The sequence below is a fragment of the Tribolium castaneum genome, chromosome 10 (assembly GCF_031307605.1).
Source record: "Tribolium castaneum strain GA2 chromosome 10, icTriCast1.1, whole genome shotgun sequence".
Lineage (NCBI taxonomy): Eukaryota > Metazoa > Arthropoda > Insecta > Coleoptera > Tenebrionidae > Tribolium > Tribolium castaneum.
The window spans coordinates 3,697,954-3,718,665 of record NC_087403.1 but is presented as its reverse complement, the minus strand read 5'-3'; the positions used below and the strand labels follow the sequence as shown (position 1 = coordinate 3,718,665).

Genomic DNA, 20,712 nt, shown 5'->3' with positions numbered 1-20,712 from the left:
TAAAAATCGAAGTAAATAAACAGAGCATGCACATTATCATATTTATTTCACCTAAAATTTTTCCTGGAGAGAAGAGGATGTTACGGAAAATGCATTTTAAAATTAAAGCGTTAAGACTTGCATTACATTACTCAGAAACATTTACTAATGTACCTTCTCAAGTTTTAAATAATATGTATATGAAAAGTTGTTAAAACTCTGTGTTGAAAATAAATAATGAAATATATAGGTTTTTATTTTTCTATATTTTCTTGCACATGCATTTTAAATTTTATACAAAATACCATGTTATAATCATGTTTCACATTTTAAAGATTTAATAATGCTGGGGGGCTTTAGATACGCTCTGGAGATAATTAAAACATTTGGTTTCCAGCCTTTATTGGGTTGACGAGCAATTTATTTTCAAGTCACAAATTTTTCCAAGGAAAAAACATCTTTCACTTTGTCAATATTAGCAGAGACAATAATTAATTTTAATTAAAAGTAATAAATACCTACCAAGCGCGGTAATTAATTAAGGGTATGAAAATTTGCAAATACGAAAATAAAATTGTTTAAAATTCTCTAGCACAAAAAATGACAATAACTCGTCACTACTAGAGTTAGTTTTTAAATGCAAATCATTATGCACCGGAGGAAAGTGTTACCGAGACAAACTAAATGAAGCGATGATTTATCTATAATTAAAGATTTTCACAAGTGAAACTGTGTCTTTTAGGTCAAATAGCTGTAAATTTACTGGCGCCGGCTTGCAGAATGTCCCAGATTTTACAACAAAACCGCATGTGTGTCTTAATTAAATTAAAATAATTCTGTTCATTTGAGGGGCAAAACGACAAACCCGACTTATCCAAAACTGTTGATATAATGTTTATTTCCAACCTGTTGACACGTGGGTGCTCCCCGCTGCCTTTTTTGGTACTATGAAGCGATCAGAATATTTCTGTTTATGGAATGTGTTGATTTTAAGTATTTCTGCTTTCTGAATTTTTACATGGTCGTATCTTTCCCTGCTTCTGAGTTTGCCACAGTGCGAGTCGCGTTGTGCGAAAGCTCGCGGCTGGTGGTGGGGGTGTATGCAGTGTAGGTATGCGGCAATTAGCGAAGTTTAAGTTGATTAGGTCATGCTAGTGATCATTGTTTGCTCATAAAGCTCCAGTGGCTGTTAGATGCGCCGTTCAGTGGCGCACCCCGGCGATCAGTAGCGCTGAGCTTTCGTAGCACGCGGCGGCGGCGGCAGCTTTGGGGGGCTGCGTGTCGGTGAGTTTCAGTTTCAGTCAGACGGAAGACGGAGTCTCGGTCGCATTGGCGTTGAAGTAGTGCGCGCGCGGCGTCGAACACGCGGTTGATCCTGTCAACAGAAGAGCAAGTGGCGCGTGCTGGGACTTGATGCTGCTTATCAGCGATGTCATCTGACGTCAAGGAGGAAAAGACCGACGCCGACGAGAAGACCGCTGACAGTGGCGTGATCAAGGCGTTTTGCGGTGGGAACAGGACGCTGTCCTGGCACGAGCACGTCTACAAGAAGCTCACCAACAAGCCCACGCCGCACCTCATCGAGAACATCCTCGGCATCCAGAACGAGAAGCCGGAGGCCAAGAGGATGATCGTCTCCATTGCCGACAACCAGGAGGACTTCCCCAAGCTGCAACCCGCCGGCACGGGCTGTGAAGTTAATGAACCTTTAAACTTGTCAATTCGTAGTGACCTTAAAGTGCGAACTAAGACTGTTAAAGGTATGTCGGGGCGCTCGACACGCGACACGACGCATTGTCCGAAATTTGACTCGACAAACACATTTCGAGTTTCATTGCAAAATTAGACAATAAATTTAAGTACTCTTCAAGGTTTATTGGTTGTAACGTTGCTCCATAATTGTTATGCGATTCATCGTGGCTATAAATCACGACAACTTTTAAGGCAATTAACGATTAACCGTCCTGGATAAACGGTTTGCTGGTTTAATCAATAATTATCAAATTCGTCCCACCTGCTCTAGATACGCGAACCCTCAATTATCAAATCAGAGCTTCTCCAATCGGCGATTAGTTAATAGTACAATTTGTTCGAGCCGCTTGATAATTTAATAATAGCTCCCGTGTAGTCGCGCGGAATGTGAGTGACAAGACATTACTTACATGGTCTTTAAAATTTAAGAAATTTGTCACTTGGCGTATTTGAAGACGGTTAAGCGGTTTTATTTTTAGAGGGTGAACGCCGTGGGTTGTTTTTGTACGTTTCGTCGAACCTAAATATGTTAATAAGTTGAAAATAATGTGGCTAAACGTTGGAGATCCGGCTCCATTAAATCCAAAAACAAGGATTCGCAGTTTCGTTATGAAAATTATTTAAATTTTTGTTGAAGCAGGAATATATCAGCGTGTCCCTTTTCGCCGTTAAATATTTGACTTCCGGGGATTGTGTCCATTAAAATATTTACGAGATTTATCATTTCAATTTGGGGCTGTTAAATCTCCGACTCGATTTTTCAGTTATTTCGTTAAGCGAAGACGTATTAATTATTAACAGATATCAGCAGCGGGTTAAAAGCGCTTCACTTTTGGCGCGAGCAGGACCAGGAATACTCTCCTGTCGGTTTAATTTAGCACGGGGAAATAATTTATTTTCAAAGAACCGACGCAAAACACTTGTTCCTCTGTTATTGCAGGGATAATCAAATTAGAAACAGGAGTGTAGTAGATTCGATTGTCTTGTTTATTGACTGAAATCAGGAAGCACTTTTATAGTGTTTGGGTGTTTATATTGGATCTGTAGGGAAGAAAGTATCATTGAGTAAAATGCCGGCTCTTAAGAGAAAATTTGTATATATAGCACGGCTATAAATTTGTCGTCGACTCTTTAAGAAGAACCGCAAAGCTGTTAAATTTGTATCATGAACATAATCACTTCATTCCAGTTAAAGCCTGGCTGAAAATAATTTCGTTTAGAAATTGTTCAATTTTTCAGTAATTAAAATCACGTCAAAGAGATTTATTTAAAAAAGTAGTCACCAGATTTTGTTATAAACATGTGCTTTATACCCGAACAAAAAATTCATTTTGTTTCCATAATGGATGTGAATAAATGTTTTTGTTTGCTGTATGACGACGTCAATCAAACCGAATTTATTTAAAATTGTAAAAGCGAAAATTACTTCAACCATTAAACGCCGCTGTCTGATAAAAGGTTCACGAATGAAACAATCATATTTGTTTAGGATTTATCCACCCTGAGAGCTCTTTTCACAAAATTTTAATTTCACTTTGTCATCGGATGAAACGCTTTGATTTTCTTCGGGATAAAATATTTCCTGCCGCAAAAATTCAACCACGTCCTGTTTTCCCCGTCCCATCGTTTTTATCGCATCAAAACAAATACTCAACACTAATTTTATTACCACAATTAACTCCCTAATCATTCACAAACAGTTCAGGTTTTTTTCGAAAAATTAATTACTCATTCTGGCCGCCAGTCGCTACAAACATGCGACTAAACGTTTTAAATTAATTAACTAATAAACTTAATCAATAACTATGTTTTCTGAACTCAGTGCGTGTAGCTAAAGCGATTCCCAAGTTTCAATTACCATTGATTACCAACATTAATTTCGTCATAACTACATTAACAACTTTTATTTTTTCCGACGATTTTTTCTCAATTAAACTTTTAGATTGGCGTAAATTTCGAAATTGGTACGCCCCGGAATTCGGAGAAATGCCGACATCGATAAAGGGTGTTGCACGTGCCGGGACAGCCAAATAAACCAAAAAACTGGTTCTGATTATTCTTGAATCGCTTGTAGGAATTGATTGATGTCATATGGGTCTAGTATTCTATCGATTGGGCAATTAAATTCGTCAGCCGCCATAATGCCCATAATTGGTTAATTTCCAGATCGATTAACACAAAATGGAAGTTGAAAGGAATCGCAACCTGTTTATTCTTGTCGCAATTAAAAGACTGCATTTGGTGTCCCGACCGCATTGTTAGCTTATCAGTGGACGTTAATTCCTGTTATTGCGCGATGTGCGGTTAAACTAGTCGCTAGCTCAAAAATTTGTCAATTTTTTTACGGGGGTCTGGTTTCAGAGCCGACGCGAAAGAGAAAAAAGACTCGTGAACCGTTGGATTTGAAGTTATCACCGGCCCCCTTGCACCCGCCCCATCCGACTGAATCCGTAGCGGAAGACGGCGATGCTAAAAGTAAGAAGAAAAAAGCTCGGACCACGTTCACAGGAAGACAGATTTTCGAGTTGGAAAAGCAGTTCGAAATGAAGAAGTATCTGAGTAGTAGCGAGCGATCCGAAATGGCGAAGCTACTTAATGTTACAGAAACTCAGGTACGACTTTTATTCCCCTTTGTTGTGCGCTAGTTAAGTTTTATATTACGACGTTCTGGTGAAAAATGACCGGTCTTGAGGAGACGTTTCGGAATTTTCATTCATTTGCGGAGCCATCGAGATTTATAGCTTGATTCGTTTGAATTCAAAGGAAAACAAGTTGACAAAGTGGTATTTTTCCCTGTGACTAATTCGTAATAATTCTGGCGGTTAATGCGACATTTCGGTGCATGTCTGGCGAAAGTTTTTCCCTATATATCATTCCTGCTGGAAGTTATCTTGATGGCAACTTCTCTCCAGAAGATAATCATCTAAGGAGACGAGACAAAGAACCGTCGATACGTATTGGAAAAGAATCGAGATCGAGATAACGAGAGAAAAAATTCCGAGACGGGAAAATCGCTCGGTTGAGAGCAATTACTAATGTTTATATTAAGAACCAAATAAAACATCTGTACGCAGAATGGCACGTTTATTAATGATGGAGCTTTTTACTTAATAGCTCGAATCTCACAATCAGTGTAAATACGACGATAGGCGTTTAGAGCGTTGTGGGGGCGGCCGGGGGACGAGAGGAGTTATGATGAGTTACTGCGGCAGCTGTCTCCTACCAGCCTCATTTAGTCCCTCCAGTGGAGACTCGTGTTCCTACTAATTGCCTACAAACTTACACGACTCAAATATTAACTGAGAAGCGCGTTTTTGCTTTTTGTGTTGTTTTTAAATTTAAATAATCGTCATCTACCTTGGATCTTTCATCTCGACTAAATTGAATTATGTTTATATACCGCTCACGGCCCATTCATGCAAATTCTCCCCAGCCACCCTCCTCCGAGCGAACTAATAATAGCCCGTTTCACACCGACTTAACCCTTTTTAATGCGCTGCCAAACTGGACTTTTTACGAATACGCCCGTATTTTTGGATCCGACTCGGTAATAGCATTAATTAGGCGTCAATAACGAGTGTTTGCGTGGAAAAGGAGCTCATTACCATAATCTAAACAGAAACGGTTAGTACAAAGCGCTAGCGAGCACAATTACACTCTAAGCTTACGAACAAACGATAATAAAAACGCTTCCAGCTTACTAATTTCTCCTCACTATTTTACCTACTTTTTACGAGCTGCCATGTGACGAAAACTTCTCAAATGAAACTTTCAGTCCTCATTACCAAAATCCGGCATTGTAGGCGTTCGAATCTTTGAGGAGAAATGTTATGTTAGTGTTATAATTAGGTGCTTTATGCATTAGCTATTAGCTTTGCTGCACTCCTCTCTTGACAGTTCCAGCTCTATAAATAAGATCATAGCAATGCCGTCACATATGTTTCAGCTAATTTCTGAAAACGCTTACTTTCGCTTCAATGGTCTGTAAGTTATATGTTTTCACCGCCATAAATTACATTGTATGACTCTCTTTAATAAAATGCGCCACGAACGAAGGTAGTATTATTAGTTTTTGTGGTCGGGAGGGCCTAAACTGTTGGCAAGTGGATGTTCGGTAGTGTCGGTCGAACATTCCTCAAGTGTCTCGTCTTTTTCATGGCCAAAACCACGACTAACATATCTTGAGTAACTGAAATGCTCTGTAAAATTCCTTCGAACTTGGAATATTTGTAATTTGGGAATTGATTGATGGCCGGATTGACAGTCGATTGTGTTGTTTGAGGTGAATTTGAATTATTGGCGCTTTTTCGCGTTAATTAATTGATTAGCGCTCAAATAAACATGCTAAGTAATTGACTGGCCTGGAACTAAATAATTGATTTGTCAATAATCGCTTACTACTCAAAGAATTTAATAAATCGATGGTTTAATCGTCGGAAGTGTTTACTTGATTATGCGATTAAACGAGGAGAATCGATGAGCCAACAAAGAAGTGGAAAAATCATTTTGAGGATAATGTTTTAATTATGGGATTTTTTGCGGATATTTGCTGCGCTTGAGCGCCAACAACTCCCAGATCTGTGTTCTCCGAGTTTATTTAAGCCTATAATTATATTGCTTTTCGCATTATGTCGTGCAATATTTTTGCAGCGCCGTGAAATTTATTGGCTTCGTCCGAGTACAAAGTGATTAAAAACTCGTCGAATTGATGTTTACAAAGTTCTGCAAACAATGTGTCAGTTAAGCTGGAGCAGCTTTTAAGAAAATATGTATTTGCCTCGTAAATTTAATCTGGATTCGATCTGAAGGAGTGTCGAGTTTAAATCAATTGAACAGGCTTTAAGTGAAAAAGGCCGATTCAGCGAGTCGTGCTTAATATCGGATTAAATAAATGAAAGCTTTCACAAACACAATCGCATTTAAATATATCAACTGCTGCAATTAAGTATCAATTCACTATGTAAATAATTTATGGCCAATTTGTCGAAAATCCGCGCAATAATTGTACGCAAATGCCGCCATAAAACACCGCTAATATATTTATAAAGCAAGAAAAATCAATTTTTATTCGTTAGTCTTTTGTGGCTTACAAAAGGTCGATTAGATTGCTCATTAAAGCTCGTTTATATCGAAATTGAATTTTTCCGTTTTGAATTATTTGCGTTTAATAACTTCGCCTGGGCCGATCACATGCTAATGTAAAAACAATATTCATACTTTTCCAATCACCAACTCCGGATTAATCACTCTGTTGACAGACACACTAAGTTACTTCCATGCTCCGATACTGTCAGAAACTTATTCAACTGATGCAATTGTTTAACACGCGACTTTCGACGCGTCGAACACATAAAAGCTAAAAACGAGACAAATAAAACAACTTTTCCCTTTACTACTTGCGATAACATTGATTGTTTGTCCAGGAACATGCTTTATGACGACTTGGCATTCTTACCGGCTAATACACGATATTGGGCAATCGTTTCTTTCATATCTTTTCATTTCTAAAAATAATTGTCGGTCTTCACCGTATCATCTCAAATAATCCAACAACCAGATGCAAACACCTGGACTTGGGAAAAAAATGGAGGGCGCATAGGCTTCTAGGAAAAAATTTAAAATTCATATAATAAAACTCCTGCAGTATTGTTGTGCCGGAGTTCGCGAGTTTATTTTATTCGCACTTGTTACGGATATAATGAAATAAAGTGAAAGCACAAGCAAGGAGAGGAACAATGTGTTTAGTAATATTCGTAGGCAATAGAAAGGCGGTGCGATGAATGGAGAATAAGTTTTGGAAAACAACTACAGTTGGAACGAAGTTTTTTGAACAATAAGATTAGTTAAAAGTTGTGTTTTAAGGTCGCTAATTTGTTGGTGCGTTTCTAAGGGCAAAATAAACTTATTCCGAACACCATGATGAAATTATTTGTCCTGTTGTATCGATTGTGTACAGCGAAATGAACAGTTAATTTGCGTATACCATGTTGCGGGAATAATTATATCACTTTGTCAATTTGAACGAGCCAAACTTCTCTATCAACATGAAACCGGATATTAAAGAGATCTGTTCAAATATTCACGTATTTGTTGATTTGTGAAATTTCGTCTAATAAATACAAATGATCTTTGGTAGAATAATCGCTCATAATCGGCTCAATTGGGGCAACTTAAATTTGAGCGTCCATTGTCAGATTGTCACCCTCCCAGTGATAAAGTTTATAGGCCACTTAAGGGTGTTGATGTTGCGCACGAATTCGGTGTATTAACATTTAAGGGAAACTTGGAGCATTTACAAACAGTTAAGGATACAGAGATTAGCTGCATGCAGCAAGTTCTGGCACCCTCTTTTACCCAATAAATGTTTCGCTTGTTTTTCATTGACGTCAGTTGGGACTTTTTACATTGACTCCAGTGTAGCGAGAATTGCATCTTATTCCACGTCATCAATATCAGATTGTGTTCATTCACGCGGTGCTATAGAACGAAAAATAATGCTTGCACTACAACCCTTTGTTTTGCTTTGACGAGCTAGCGCCGAATTTCGCCAATCCTATTACAAATTAATTGCGTTCCCAACTTTGCCTTATGCTCAATTGGGCACAAGCGTGGGCGAAGGACGACAAAAAATCACATTTTAAAATATTGTCAGATGAAGTTTATGCACTACTTTTTTAGAATTATTTTGCATAATATTATTTGTGTGAACAGATTTACTTGAGGGTTGAATCAGTAGTAATGGAAGCAGGTAATGTTTGAAGGTGTAGGTGTGTCTTAGCATTTATTTGGCTCGATGTAAGGACAATAGGTTGAAGGAATAATTATTGTAAAGACAATAGAGCATGCGAAAACAGGCCTTTGACACAAACCGAATTTACTTCAAAGGCCTGTATACTGCTATAACAAATTGTTTCGCTCCTCAGAATTTCAAACTACAACGTGCTTAAGAGTGAAATTTAAGTTGAAGGATTCGGTTGTTTGTCAATTAAAAGAGAAAAATCCGACTGGAAGTGACTTATTGTGCGGCAATTTTCTTGGTGTAATAGTTGTAAAACGTCGGTAGATAAAACTGAAGCAAGTGGAAGGAATGGGCGCACGTTTCGCTTACGTGGGCGTCGCGGCGCCCAAAACCCTTTGATTGAGCGATTGGGTTAATAAATGAGTGCGCAAACCGTTTGAACATCCGTCAAAGGAGATTTGAAGAACAATGTAAATACCGTGCACTGTTTATTTTGACAGGTCAAGTGTATTTCTGTATCGGCAATAATATCGAAGATCTTTGTGAGCGAGTAAGTGATATTTTAGTCGCGGTGTTTGCCTGTTTAAATGGTACAGAACTATAAACAGTGGGCACACGTCTTCAGCGCTAGTTGAGTGGTTCACGTCAAACGTAATTAGTTGTTTCCGGTCGGGTCGGTGTTAATCGTTTGAAATTCGAATATCCTGCCTTATTTTGGTTGGCCATCTACTAACATCCTTCACCTATGTGATTTACGGCAGCTGTTCCACGCTCAGAAGGATCGACTTGGCTCGTTTACTCGTGATTCATTTCGTATTCATCGATTACGGGATTGTGCCGATGATAAATTAACGTCAATATCACTCCACATCCAATCCTGTAATTAACGAATTTTCTTTACGTGCCCTCGGTGCCCCCGGGACACTGCACGGCCAGCTCCGCACACTATTATCCCTCAGAAATAATCATGCAGCTTGTTGGAGTCGTTCTTTCAGTCCACAATTGCCCCATTATATTAAAACATCAAAGACAAAGTAGCTTTGATATCAGTTTAGGTAATGACAATGAAAAGTTTGTCCCTGTGAAACTTTTTCATTTATACTCACTACTAGATACGTAACAAGTGTACAACTTTGGCGATTTTTTCCCTTCTTGCCCGGAGGAAGGAAATTGCTCAATATTTGAGTTAATAGATGCGTTCTAATTGTTGCACTTCTGCATTTATAATTGTGTTGTCATCAGCTGAGATATTGTATTTCTGTAATCTCGTCGCGTCGAGTTACTGTAGCAGGAACAGTCAATAAACTGCAATTTTGAGTCGTAATCTCTTAATTTGAGTTAATGGGAATGACGTACTGTTACGAAATGGAAGTGTTTATGCGTGTTTTATTGTCTTGTGTAAGCATTTGTCGTGTAAATGGGGAAGTGCGAGTGGAGTTTTTGATTGTTGAGGATTTAATTTCGGGCTAATGGCTGGGGGCAATAATTGGTGGCTAGTTTAGGACGCTGCAGAATAATGAATATGAATAGAGATATGTGTTCAGTACAATTAGCAGAACGCTTTAGTGGTATTACAATGAGTATTGATCGGTAGTTGGAGGCTCGGAGGACTGACGTTTGATTTGTTGTCGATATCAAACGAGCTGCTGTTCCACTGTTGCTCAACCCCGTCACTTATTTAAAACCCCTGTGTATCCGGCTTAATTTTACGATGAACTCGAGCTATATGCTTGTAAAAATTCCGCTTTAAAATAACCTGAAAGCTACAGCGCTTCGTGCTTTCATGCATCCCACTAAATGCCAAATTATTTCAGGCTTTTATCTGAACGTTCTAAATTATTCGTCTTATCGGATGCCCGATCCAATATTTTCCTTAACCAATCGATGCGCGACTCAAACCGTTATTACTGCCAAAAATCACACAAAGCAGTTGCAGTTTTTACACGGAACTCTATTAGGACGAGATTTTCCCGGATTATCTCGCATTACAAAGCATCTTTGAACATAAATTTGCTATATTATTATAGTATAACCGAATTTCGAGGCTCACCATCGGGGATTAGTGAAACCGTAAGGGAAACAACGTCGGTTAAATGCCCCTTTGAAGCAGCTAGTTAGACTTGCTTTGGCCAGAAGCTTCATTACTCCCACACGGGGCAAAAATTAAAACGCACATTTTCACCTAATTATCAAAATTTACGGATTCGATTAGATCGGAATGTTCTCTTCCGGGTTGTAAACACGTTGCAAACAAGGGAAGCCCTAGCCTGATGCGATATTTCCCTCTTGAAGGCCCATTCCATTTGATCCTATTCGAAGTTATTGAATTATACGATTAGACAGATTAATCTTCGTCTGAATGTTCGCTCCAATTTTAATTTACAATAATTAAACAGAAGAGAAACTTTGTTTTACTTGGTAAACTTAACAACACAAGATGAATTGCTAACCTCTCTCTGTAATTTGTTTCATAAAAGATCAATAAGTGGAATTTAATTGACAGTGTTTGAAAAGTAGCGATGTATGCTTTGTGCTTGCCGGAATAATTATTGTTTTGATATTGTACGCAAGGAAATAAAAGAAACAGAACGTGTATGACAGGATAAACATTGCATGTAATAAATTAGTTGATGCAGAGGAGAACGTAAAGGTTTTATAATAAAATAAGAGATTGTGCTGTGTTATGTTGATTTAGTAAAAATAAGACAAAACGTGTATTTTTTGCGCCGGTATTTTATTTTTATTGCATACATTAAACTCAGTGAGCCGTTAAAAGCAGTTAATTAAATCATCAACAGAGTATTTTATATTTGTTTATATAACTTTAATTTACGTACGATTGGATAGTGGTGAAAATCATTTGTTTTGGAAATCATTAACATCGCGAGGCAATTGTATTTCTGTAATGTATATCTATCTGATGATTAAATTCCTATGGAAAATTTAACGGTACGGTGGATGAAAGTCGGCATTTCAATTAAATTTGTATAACTAAATCAAATTCTCCCTAAATCGAAACGACAAAAATCCGTCGGAGATTTAGCGAATTTGAACCTTACATTAGAGCCACGGTGGAGTGAAAAAAGCTATTTACATTTGGGGAAAATTACGGTTTTCCTTTATTTTCACCCTTCCTCTTGGAAATAAGTAGCCGGAAAGAGCCACAAGTGAAGAAAGGAGAAGTTTCGTATAAAAAAGCTTGACATTTGAATGGCGAGTTTTTATTATTGTTATGGAAATAATGGCGGTGTAAAGTTTTTATTAAATTGTTCGGTGGTTTGTTGCTTCCGCAACGGCGCCTTAATTTTTTTCTCCAAAATCCGGATAAATCAACAGACACCGGCCAGATGTGACCTTTTGAAAATTTCTGGCGAAAGTTATTTAATTGGCGCCGCATAATTGCATATCTGGTCTTTCAAAACGAATTCAATTATTCATTTTGCATTCGGGATTTGTGTTTGTTGTACCATTATCGTAAATATTTAATTAGAAAGTGGCTATAAAATGTTATCAGACTGTGGGAAATTTATTCAACATTTTGTCATTTTGATTAATGCTACGTACAAATGTTTAATCAATTGAACAATAAATTTACAATAAATTTACCGTTCACTATTTACTTTGTGTTAATATCAGTATTTATGATTTCAATATACGCATAATTATATTCCCTTGTTTATTTCATTGCTTCCCATTTGGAAATCGTTTACCGATAAACAACCCTTCCACCCCACGTTTTCAATACACCCACAATCAACAAATAACGGGCTTCAACAAAGGCAAACTATCTGTTTAATTTATTTATTTTCGCGGGCCATTTGCACAGTTCTCCAAACCCCGTCATCCGCACTCGATGCGATGTTATAATTATTATTTCAATTATTTGCTAATTTTATACCGCATTCGCATTATTTCATCGTTAATGTCAGCGTGCAGTCCGACCCGTACTTGATTTAATCCGACAAACCTTTAATACTTTACGCAAAATCGATTCAAAATTCGTCACAACTATATTTAACAGCACTTGTACTATACCGTGTGTGGTGCACTCTTACTATTTGTTATTCCGATCAAATCAGATCACGACGATTGCAGTACGAATGAATCAATCGAACCCATCTCGCATTTAACAGCCATTGTGAACAAGACTATTACTATTTTATGATGATGGCTTCGTAATGCTATCGACAATTTATTTTAATGGCCTTTTAATTGGTGTGTTAATTGGCGTCGTTTATGGAAATAATCGGCGGCAGATTCAAAATTTTCTGGGATTGTTGGGAGATATCGTCTATGGAGACGAAGGCTGTTTCGGTGGCAATTACGTCTAATAAATAATAATCCATCAGAGTGATTATAGCAGAAGTTGGCGACAATGTAACGGCGTGTGAGAGAGTAACGACAATGATTTGTATATCGGTGGAGTGGAAAGGCGCCGCCCAGTGAGAAGGATGTACATGATCCTGCGGGTGAAACAAGGATCGTCAGTGTAATTTATTGAGCGATAAATCGTGCACTCTGGCGGCCAAACGAGTAACTGCGTTGACACAATACTAACAGACCACTTAGTAAGCTATGTCTGTATCATCATCGCAGAATAGCGGAACGCGACAGCCGCCCCCACCCTCGGCGAAAGCTCGCGCTTTTGCCACCACCGTTCAAGATTTAATTAATCTACAATTTAGCCCGCTTTAACTGAGTGCTGCGAGATCTCCTGCGCCCGAATATCGCTTTATGATTCGTTTTAATCGACCCACTTATCAACCGTTGGCGAAACGGCGTTGCAATTTCGCAATTTCTCCCCGACGGTTTAATTACGACAATCGGGAAAAAGCGAAATAATCGTTATGGTAATTAGGGGACGTAGGTGCGCTGGTATCATATCGGCATTTCAATTGAGTTCGCCGATAGACGGCTAACGGGGCGGAAGAGGCCGGGGGTGGCAATGTATTACCGAACACATCGATTAGCGTTCCAACTGGAAATGGCCACTAGAACCGTTTGAGCGGCGTTTGAGGCCTGATCATCGCTTCGTTTCACCTGATTCTCATGCATGTCGCTCTTTCTGCAAAATCATTCCACTCTGGCTCAGTTTCACAAAACAGGCCTTTATCAGGCAGATACCTAGAACGATTAGGTAACGCAATCTAGTCGAAGCGGCCGGAGATAATGGACTATTTACTCAACTCAATCGGAGCAATTACATCAACTTTTAATGCTTTCAATTGGACTCCCCCGGATTCGCCGTACCATCGTGCCCTAACCGTTCACCATATTTCATCGATTTTTTATTAGCCACTGTTCTCTCCTCGCTATTCTCACTTCACGTCCAAGTATCCACCAAACAACTTGCCGAATTTCAATGATTCAAGACGACGTAATTGCCCAAATTGGATGCGAACTGCCGAGCTAAACGCTCACGTCATAGAATAGCAAACTACTTCCAGTCCGTCCCTCAATAAAAGATTATAAACAGGGGTGGCGTACGACGTACAGTCTATCTATACCCTCGCGAAATTAATCGACTCGAGCCAGTGTCTAAGGGAAGCCAACTTTTGTTACCTCATCCCATCCACGAAACAGACAGCAGACATCAGAAACAGACGAGATACTTCGCTCCAGAGATCCTCAAACTGGACAAACTTGGCCAAACGATCACTAACATCTTTGACAGCCGTGAAACCGGCTTAAGCTTCTAGCGAATCCCGCCCCAAAAATGATGAAATTTGCTGCCGCCGCCGGGGTTGAAGGCTAAATTCCAGTATTTAACTGAATAATGAGTTTAGGTAGCCGAAATTTCCTGGCTTTGGATGGAGCCGCTCTCAAAAAGCGTATTGTTTGTTCGTTTAATTGGAGATTAAAAAGTGTGCTGTTTATTTAGCAGTTAATATGACCTGGTCACGTTTGACATGTGTATGGACCATCAATAAATTCTCCCTTCATTTCTCTCGTTAATTAATTCCATAGCAGCATTCATTCGCCTATGGGGCTACAAATGCATTCCTCTGCTTATTTAAAATCTGTTAATGGTTCGGTGCACGATTGCGGTCGCGTCAATTTTGCATAAATCTACTTCAATCAACCATATTTGCCCGTTTATTCAGACTAGACGATACAACGCTTCTTCGATCACGTCTTTCTCATAAATGTTATTGCCAACCAATTTTAGATTGTTCCATGTTCATTTACAAACTGTGAAGTGTTGCCAAGCTGGGGGAGTCAAAGACAAATCTTGATGAGGGTTGAATAACAAAACGCTCCTAGCTCTAGTTTACATAACAGTTACTGCAAGATTAAGAATTCACAGCATTTTTGCCACCCCTCCCCGCTTTTAATCAACCCCAAATGGAATTGCAACCATAAATCAATAATCGACATCGCGGTTAAAAATAATGCTCCACTGCAGGATTATTACAAATGATGATACAAATGAGCTTATTTGTAAAATTTGCCAATAACAAATGTCCAATAAAACACAAATGATTTTTAAATTGTAGATAAATTTAATTAACAACTACGGAACGTAAAAACAAATACCTGCAAATGTCAAATTCTATGATTGCGTTATGCGACATATTTCTTCCTAGAAGTTGCGAGTTGTTTAGCATTTTAGCAGGGATCACTATCGTTGCAATTCTCACGGAAATATAATATGTGATTGCGAGTTCTTGAACTCAGGTCGTTTAACCATTAGCTCGTCAACAGATCGAAAAAGTGCCATCCGAAGTTTGCAACATTGTAGAACTAGCTAACTGCTCATTTCTCAGAGATAATTTGTAGAGTGTTAAAATAGAAGCAATTAACCGCACCTCTAACTAACTTTACGGCAAAAAGATCCATGCATTTGAGCGCAGTAAATCAGCCAGCTCGTAAACTTTCATATATGCTAATAGTTTCAAGAAAGTACAGATCTGGGGTCGATACCGAAACTCAAGTGTGAACAAATTAACTATAAAACGTAACAATGACTTCTCCAGATACGGCGCGAATTTAATTAATTGGGAGGGAGATCCGCCGACGTCGCGTCGCTCAGTTTGAAGAGACTTTTTATTTAACGGTTTTAAGAGTGTTATAATTTAATCAATCACATTAAAAGTTCCGCTCTGCTTTTATACCGTGTAAGTGATTTTAAATCGCATTTAAGGAGTTTAAACGTCTTCCACGTGTCGATTGTCTACTAAATTAGATGAGTTACCGCGAGCTTCGGCGAGCTTTTCGCCAACAATTTCGCCTAAATATTGCGTAAATACATAAATTTATTTGATTTTAATGGCCGTGCTAGTTTCTCATGTATAAATAAAACCGCCATGATGGAGCACGTCCCGCTATTATGTTACAATAATTTACGACATTATTTTAGGAGATTTGTTTTGGCAAACGAACTAAGTGTCATTAACATTGTTTAAAAGTAAGCGTTCGCTTTTAAATCATATCGTTTGTCAGTGGGCTAATAAGCAGAGCCGGGCTCAGACTGCGCGATAATTAAAAGTGATAATGTACACAAGATCCGAAGAACTTAGCATAAGTGGCATGGCTGGCTGTTATTAGATGTAAATGACGGTCATTAGGAGTACGCGCTGAGCAATGAACTGTGGAGGGGGAGGGGTGGGGGCAGCAGCTCGATAAACACGCTCGTAATTGAGTGATATATCCGCTCAGGGATTGGGGTGCTAAAGCCCAGTGGCGCTCTGCCATCATGCAGGACGCACTGACAAATGCGAACTATTAAATTATTTCGTTGCCTTTGTGCTCCAATTAATAACATGCACGGTTTGCTGCCGAAACCCGCAAATTACCCGGGCCGTATTTTTAGACGCGCACATTGAGACACACATCGACACTTCCTTTCCGACCAAAATACACCGCAATTATTGGCGAATTCTGACGCCGCCAATCGGCTATTAGCCACGGAAGCTTTGCCGCCAGATCAATATTGTCATTGTCTTCATTCATTCCATTCCGGCTCGGTTTAATTAGACAGGTGAAGTGGACCAAAGCTCATTACCGCACTTGATTTTTTTTAAACACATCTCTAAGACCCGTTGTCGCAATTACTGGACAATGCGGCGATTAGTTGAAAATGTAACGCACAAAACGCTCGTATTTCGAGGGTGGATTTGCTGTATGTGTATAAACGTGAAGAGGTCATTTTTGATTATTAATTGGTAGTGACAGCAAATCCATTGCTTCATTTTAGGGCGAGTCGGGTGTTTAAACATTGATCCGTTCAATTAGTTCTTTCCGATTAAACTTCCAAATAAACACGTGATGGGGAGCGAATAATAACATATTCGAGGATAAGGTTGGGATTATCTATTTTGCGGCAAAGTTTTGTTTTCGTGATGATAAATTGACCGCTTGTTCCGCTTCTGTCTTACTATCTGCTCGAGGATTTCATTCGATGCAGAATTAAGGGGACTGTTTCATTTTCACGCTTAATTATCGCGCTAATTATGCAGGTAGTTCAAAACCGGGCCAAAAATAGTAACTCGCATTTGATGCTAGTTGGGTTAATCCTTCCATAGCAACGTAATACGTGTGTGGTGTTTTTTGCGTCGGAAGGGTTGGTTTTTGCCGGCGATGATCTTTTTAAAGCCGGGCTGGTCTTTAATTAGCTGAAAGTAATTGTTACTTTTGAATAGATTTATTCCTAGAGACTGTTCTTATAATAAGAAGCGGTAAGTCGTGTCCATGGCAACGCTAAGCCGGAGCTTCTACTTGGCTGTGCTATTCTGCACCCCATTTATGTCAAAATTATATCCCAGCAACGACTTGCTACTATCGCGGATATTGTCAGTACGAGAGAATATAAAAGCTCTAATTAATGTTCAGTGGAACAGTTGCGAATTATTTATTCTCTCTTGAAATCGTTTCGAGCGCAGATTAACAACAATTATGATGTGATAACGTTTGCTTTTTTCTGCATTGTTTTATCAGGAGTATTTATCGTCGTGCCTGACAGATGATGATATTCCAGCGAGTCCGTCTGGATGTTTAAAACCCTCGACGCTCGGCTTAATTTAATAGAGGCAACTAATTCATTATTAAATGCCAGTTTAAATTTTTAAATCATTCATGGAAATAATCGCCGACGAGAAATTTTAACGCCCAGCTTCTTTAATTAATAATTTAATTCATTAAACTTCCTTTCTGCATACTTTCCATATCAATTAACCGGCACAACATAATCAGGCTATTAACTTGTTTGGATAAGAACTAGTCATCGTGGAAGGGTAAGTTCCATTTAATTTACTAATTGCTTCCCATTAAACATTAAACGGTAATTAGCACAGCTGCATACCTCCAGTGGTGAGCCAAATTAATTCGCACAAATGCAGCACGAACCCGCAAATAGTAAAACAGAAACGATTTCAATAAAATAACAATGAGACAATTAGCTTGATGAATCGTCCGATTAACCGGTTACTCGGCGAACTCTCGCCGGAGAAAAGTGCGTCGGAGTCGCGCAAATTGCGCATAAAAATGAATGATTTGTGTGGAGCAATTATGGAGCTGGCACGAAGTGTATATAATGAGTTTGGATAATAATTAGCGCGATGAGGGCATTAAAGCGGTGGGGTTGTAATTGATCAATAGCGCATCATCGCAACCCTTGCAGTGTATTCCGCTTATGCAATGCATGTATTACCGGCGGCGTTTACCTATTGATTTCAATATTCATGCGCATCTGTTGTTGCAGGTGAAGATCTGGTTCCAAAATCGGCGGACCAAGTGGAAGAAGATCGACAACATTTCGAACGCGGAGGCGGCAGAGCACAAAAATCACACGATCCCGAAGGACGGCTCCAAGTCCTCCGACGACGTCAAGCTGCGCACGTACTCGAAGCACGCCAGCCAGAGCTCCAACTCGAGCATCGAGAGCGACTCCAAGAGCTCGGTGGCGTCGGCGGAGCCGCCGCTCCAAGCGAAATCTTTCAAGGATATTTTGCAAAATTCGCGCACAAACCCGCTGTCTCCCGACCCCCACTTCCAGGCCCAGATGGACTCTACCAAAGACGTTCTCTTGAACTTATCCTTTAATATTAAAGACAAATCCTAAAGACGGAGGTCTTTTAGCGACAAATTTGTAACACGAAGAGTACAATTCCGTTAGTTGCACATACATATATTAGAAGAATATTTTTCATAACTGATTTAGATGTATTGGTAAACTTCATATTTTGTATGTAAATACCACTATGTTTGTAATGATCCATTTCATGTAATATCATCATTGAATAAACAGATCGTTTCAATATAATTTATTGCTCACTTAAGCCAACCCTCCGCTTACCACTCCACTCTATTAACTTCGTCCTTAATTATCCTCAAACTCCTAGCGCCATCTACACGCGCACGACCAAACACAATAGCGAATCCAATTCATTTTTGATTCTGATCAGCGATTGATTCATACGCCGAACAGATCATGAAATGCATCCGCATTATGCGACGCCCGGAAATTAATAAACTCGAGCTTAGAATATCACTGGGGAGATTATTTTCAACGAACAATATTAGATGGACAGGCCCTACTTCTTCCGCTTCAAGGATTATCAGGCTGGGTAACCCTACTCAAAACATCTATTCACATCTACGATAAATCCATCTAAATAATTACATCTGAGAGCGTATAAATTTTTTGTTCCTACAAATCTAAACAAAAATTCTGCTTCACAGTTAGCAAAATTTTGTTTTATTATTTCGATGTGTTCATATTTATTTCTATAATTTTTTGACACAACAAGGCTCTCTAAGGTTTAGCATGGGACACTACAAAAGAAGAAGAGACAACAAAGATTAATTGTTTTTTGTAAATAATTAAAAATTAATAAAAATAATAAAATTCGCAGAATTTAAACAGCAGAATGAAATACTTCAATGACTTCAGTTAATAGCCGTATTGCTCAGTATTGTCATTGTCTATATTTTAAAAGAGAAAGAAAAAAAATTGGAAACATTTTTTGGAAAAAAGCTGATGTCGGTGAGTGTGAACACTAGATTTCTTGAATTTTGTTGTTACTGAAACCTATTAAAGGTGCAGAAACTCAAACAAAACCACCGCATATTTTTCTGTACTTTATATAAGAGTTTTTTTATTGTTTTGTCATATTCAGTGTACATACATCCATTAGTGAAGAGTTAATACAACCACAGGATTAAAAAAATATCTAAGCCGAAGACAACAGACACATTTTAACTTTTAATAAAAGGCGTAAGATTTGACCAGCGCTGTTTTTATGGTATAATTAATAAATTGCTAGACTCGCATTTCATTATTTAAAATTGAATATTTCACAAAGGTGGTATATTAACAAAATAAATGAAGTTTTAGTAAAAAAATGTGATCCACTTCAGTGAAAATAAAAAGACAAGGATGTAATTGTTTAATTGTTTTTGTCACATAAACGACACAAATCGTCTATTTTTTTATTCTGCTGATCGTAAAGCTAATTTTTTAAACACTTTCTTGACAGTGCTGAAGATCATTTTTAGTGCAGATAGTTAGAGTTAATAAATGCAATTTTGAAGATAGCGTAATTGTATTGCATAAATTTTAAATGCTGCAAAATGCTAATTGAGTTAATTACTTTTTAGCGAATTATATTACAATGAGAGTTTTTTGAAACTCGTCAAAGTCTTGAATCTTCCAAACCGAATTACTACATCAGATTATAATCCAATTTAATATTTTTTTATGTTTTTTGCTTGAAGAAACTTGCGTCGTTCCCCAAAAAAAAAAAAAAAGAATTGGCTATAATAAGCAATTGTTTGTTTTTATTTGTATAAATAATACAGTTTTCTGTGCCTGTTCAATAAACAAAATAATCAAAATCGAACAATAAATTATTGTCATTTTAAGCAGTTATAAAAATGTCAAAATTGAAAAATGTAGAGTAGGTTGTTGTCTGTTGAAAAAGTTATATGTTTAAAAATATGTTGAATAGTCTAATAGGAAAATGTAAAAATTTACTTTATTTACGGTGTTTTCTGTATTAAATTGTTCTGTTTCTCATCCAGATTTTTTATTATTGTGTGTGCGAAGTTTTAATTGTTGTATTTCCATTTTCTCCTTTTGATATGGGTGGTGCCCTCTTACAGTTACGTGTTGTGTGATAGTGGAGCTTTCTCTTTCTCAGTCCAGTTTCGTGGCCGCGTGATAGATGGCGCCCGAGCTTTGGATTTAAAGCTTCTCCGGTTTAATTAAATTTGACAAAGTTGGGGAATGAAACTTTAGATTT

The 20,712-nt window shown here is 38.2% G+C and overlaps 1 protein-coding gene across 1 annotated transcript; it reads left to right on the top strand.

The window, feature by feature from the left end:
- The first annotated feature begins 1,086 nt into the window (after nucleotides 1–1,086).
- LOC103313032 (homeobox protein ceh-31) lies at nucleotides 1,087–18,731 on the top strand. The gene is made up of 3 exons (XM_008195193.3): nucleotides 1,087–1,739; nucleotides 4,093–4,343; nucleotides 18,171–18,731. Exons 1-3 carry the CDS (start codon nucleotides 1,409–1,411, stop codon nucleotides 18,528–18,530), a joined length of 942 nt encoding a protein of 313 aa, XP_008193415.1. The 5' UTR covers nucleotides 1,087–1,408; the 3' UTR covers nucleotides 18,531–18,731.
- Nucleotides 18,732–20,712: the final 1,981 nt, after the last annotated feature.

Excerpts from the sequence above, each read along its gene's own strand:
- LOC103313032 (XM_008195193.3), top strand. The coding sequence starts at position 1,409 with ATGTCATCTGACGTCAAGGAGGAAAAGACCGACGCCGACGAGAAGACC. Across the intron at positions 1,740-4,092 it reads GCGAACTAAGACTGTTAAAG|AGCCGACGCGAAAGAGAAAA; the intron begins GTATGTCGGGGC and ends GTCTGGTTTCAG. Across the intron at positions 4,344-18,170 it reads TTAATGTTACAGAAACTCAG|GTGAAGATCTGGTTCCAAAA; the intron begins GTACGACTTTTA and ends CTGTTGTTGCAG.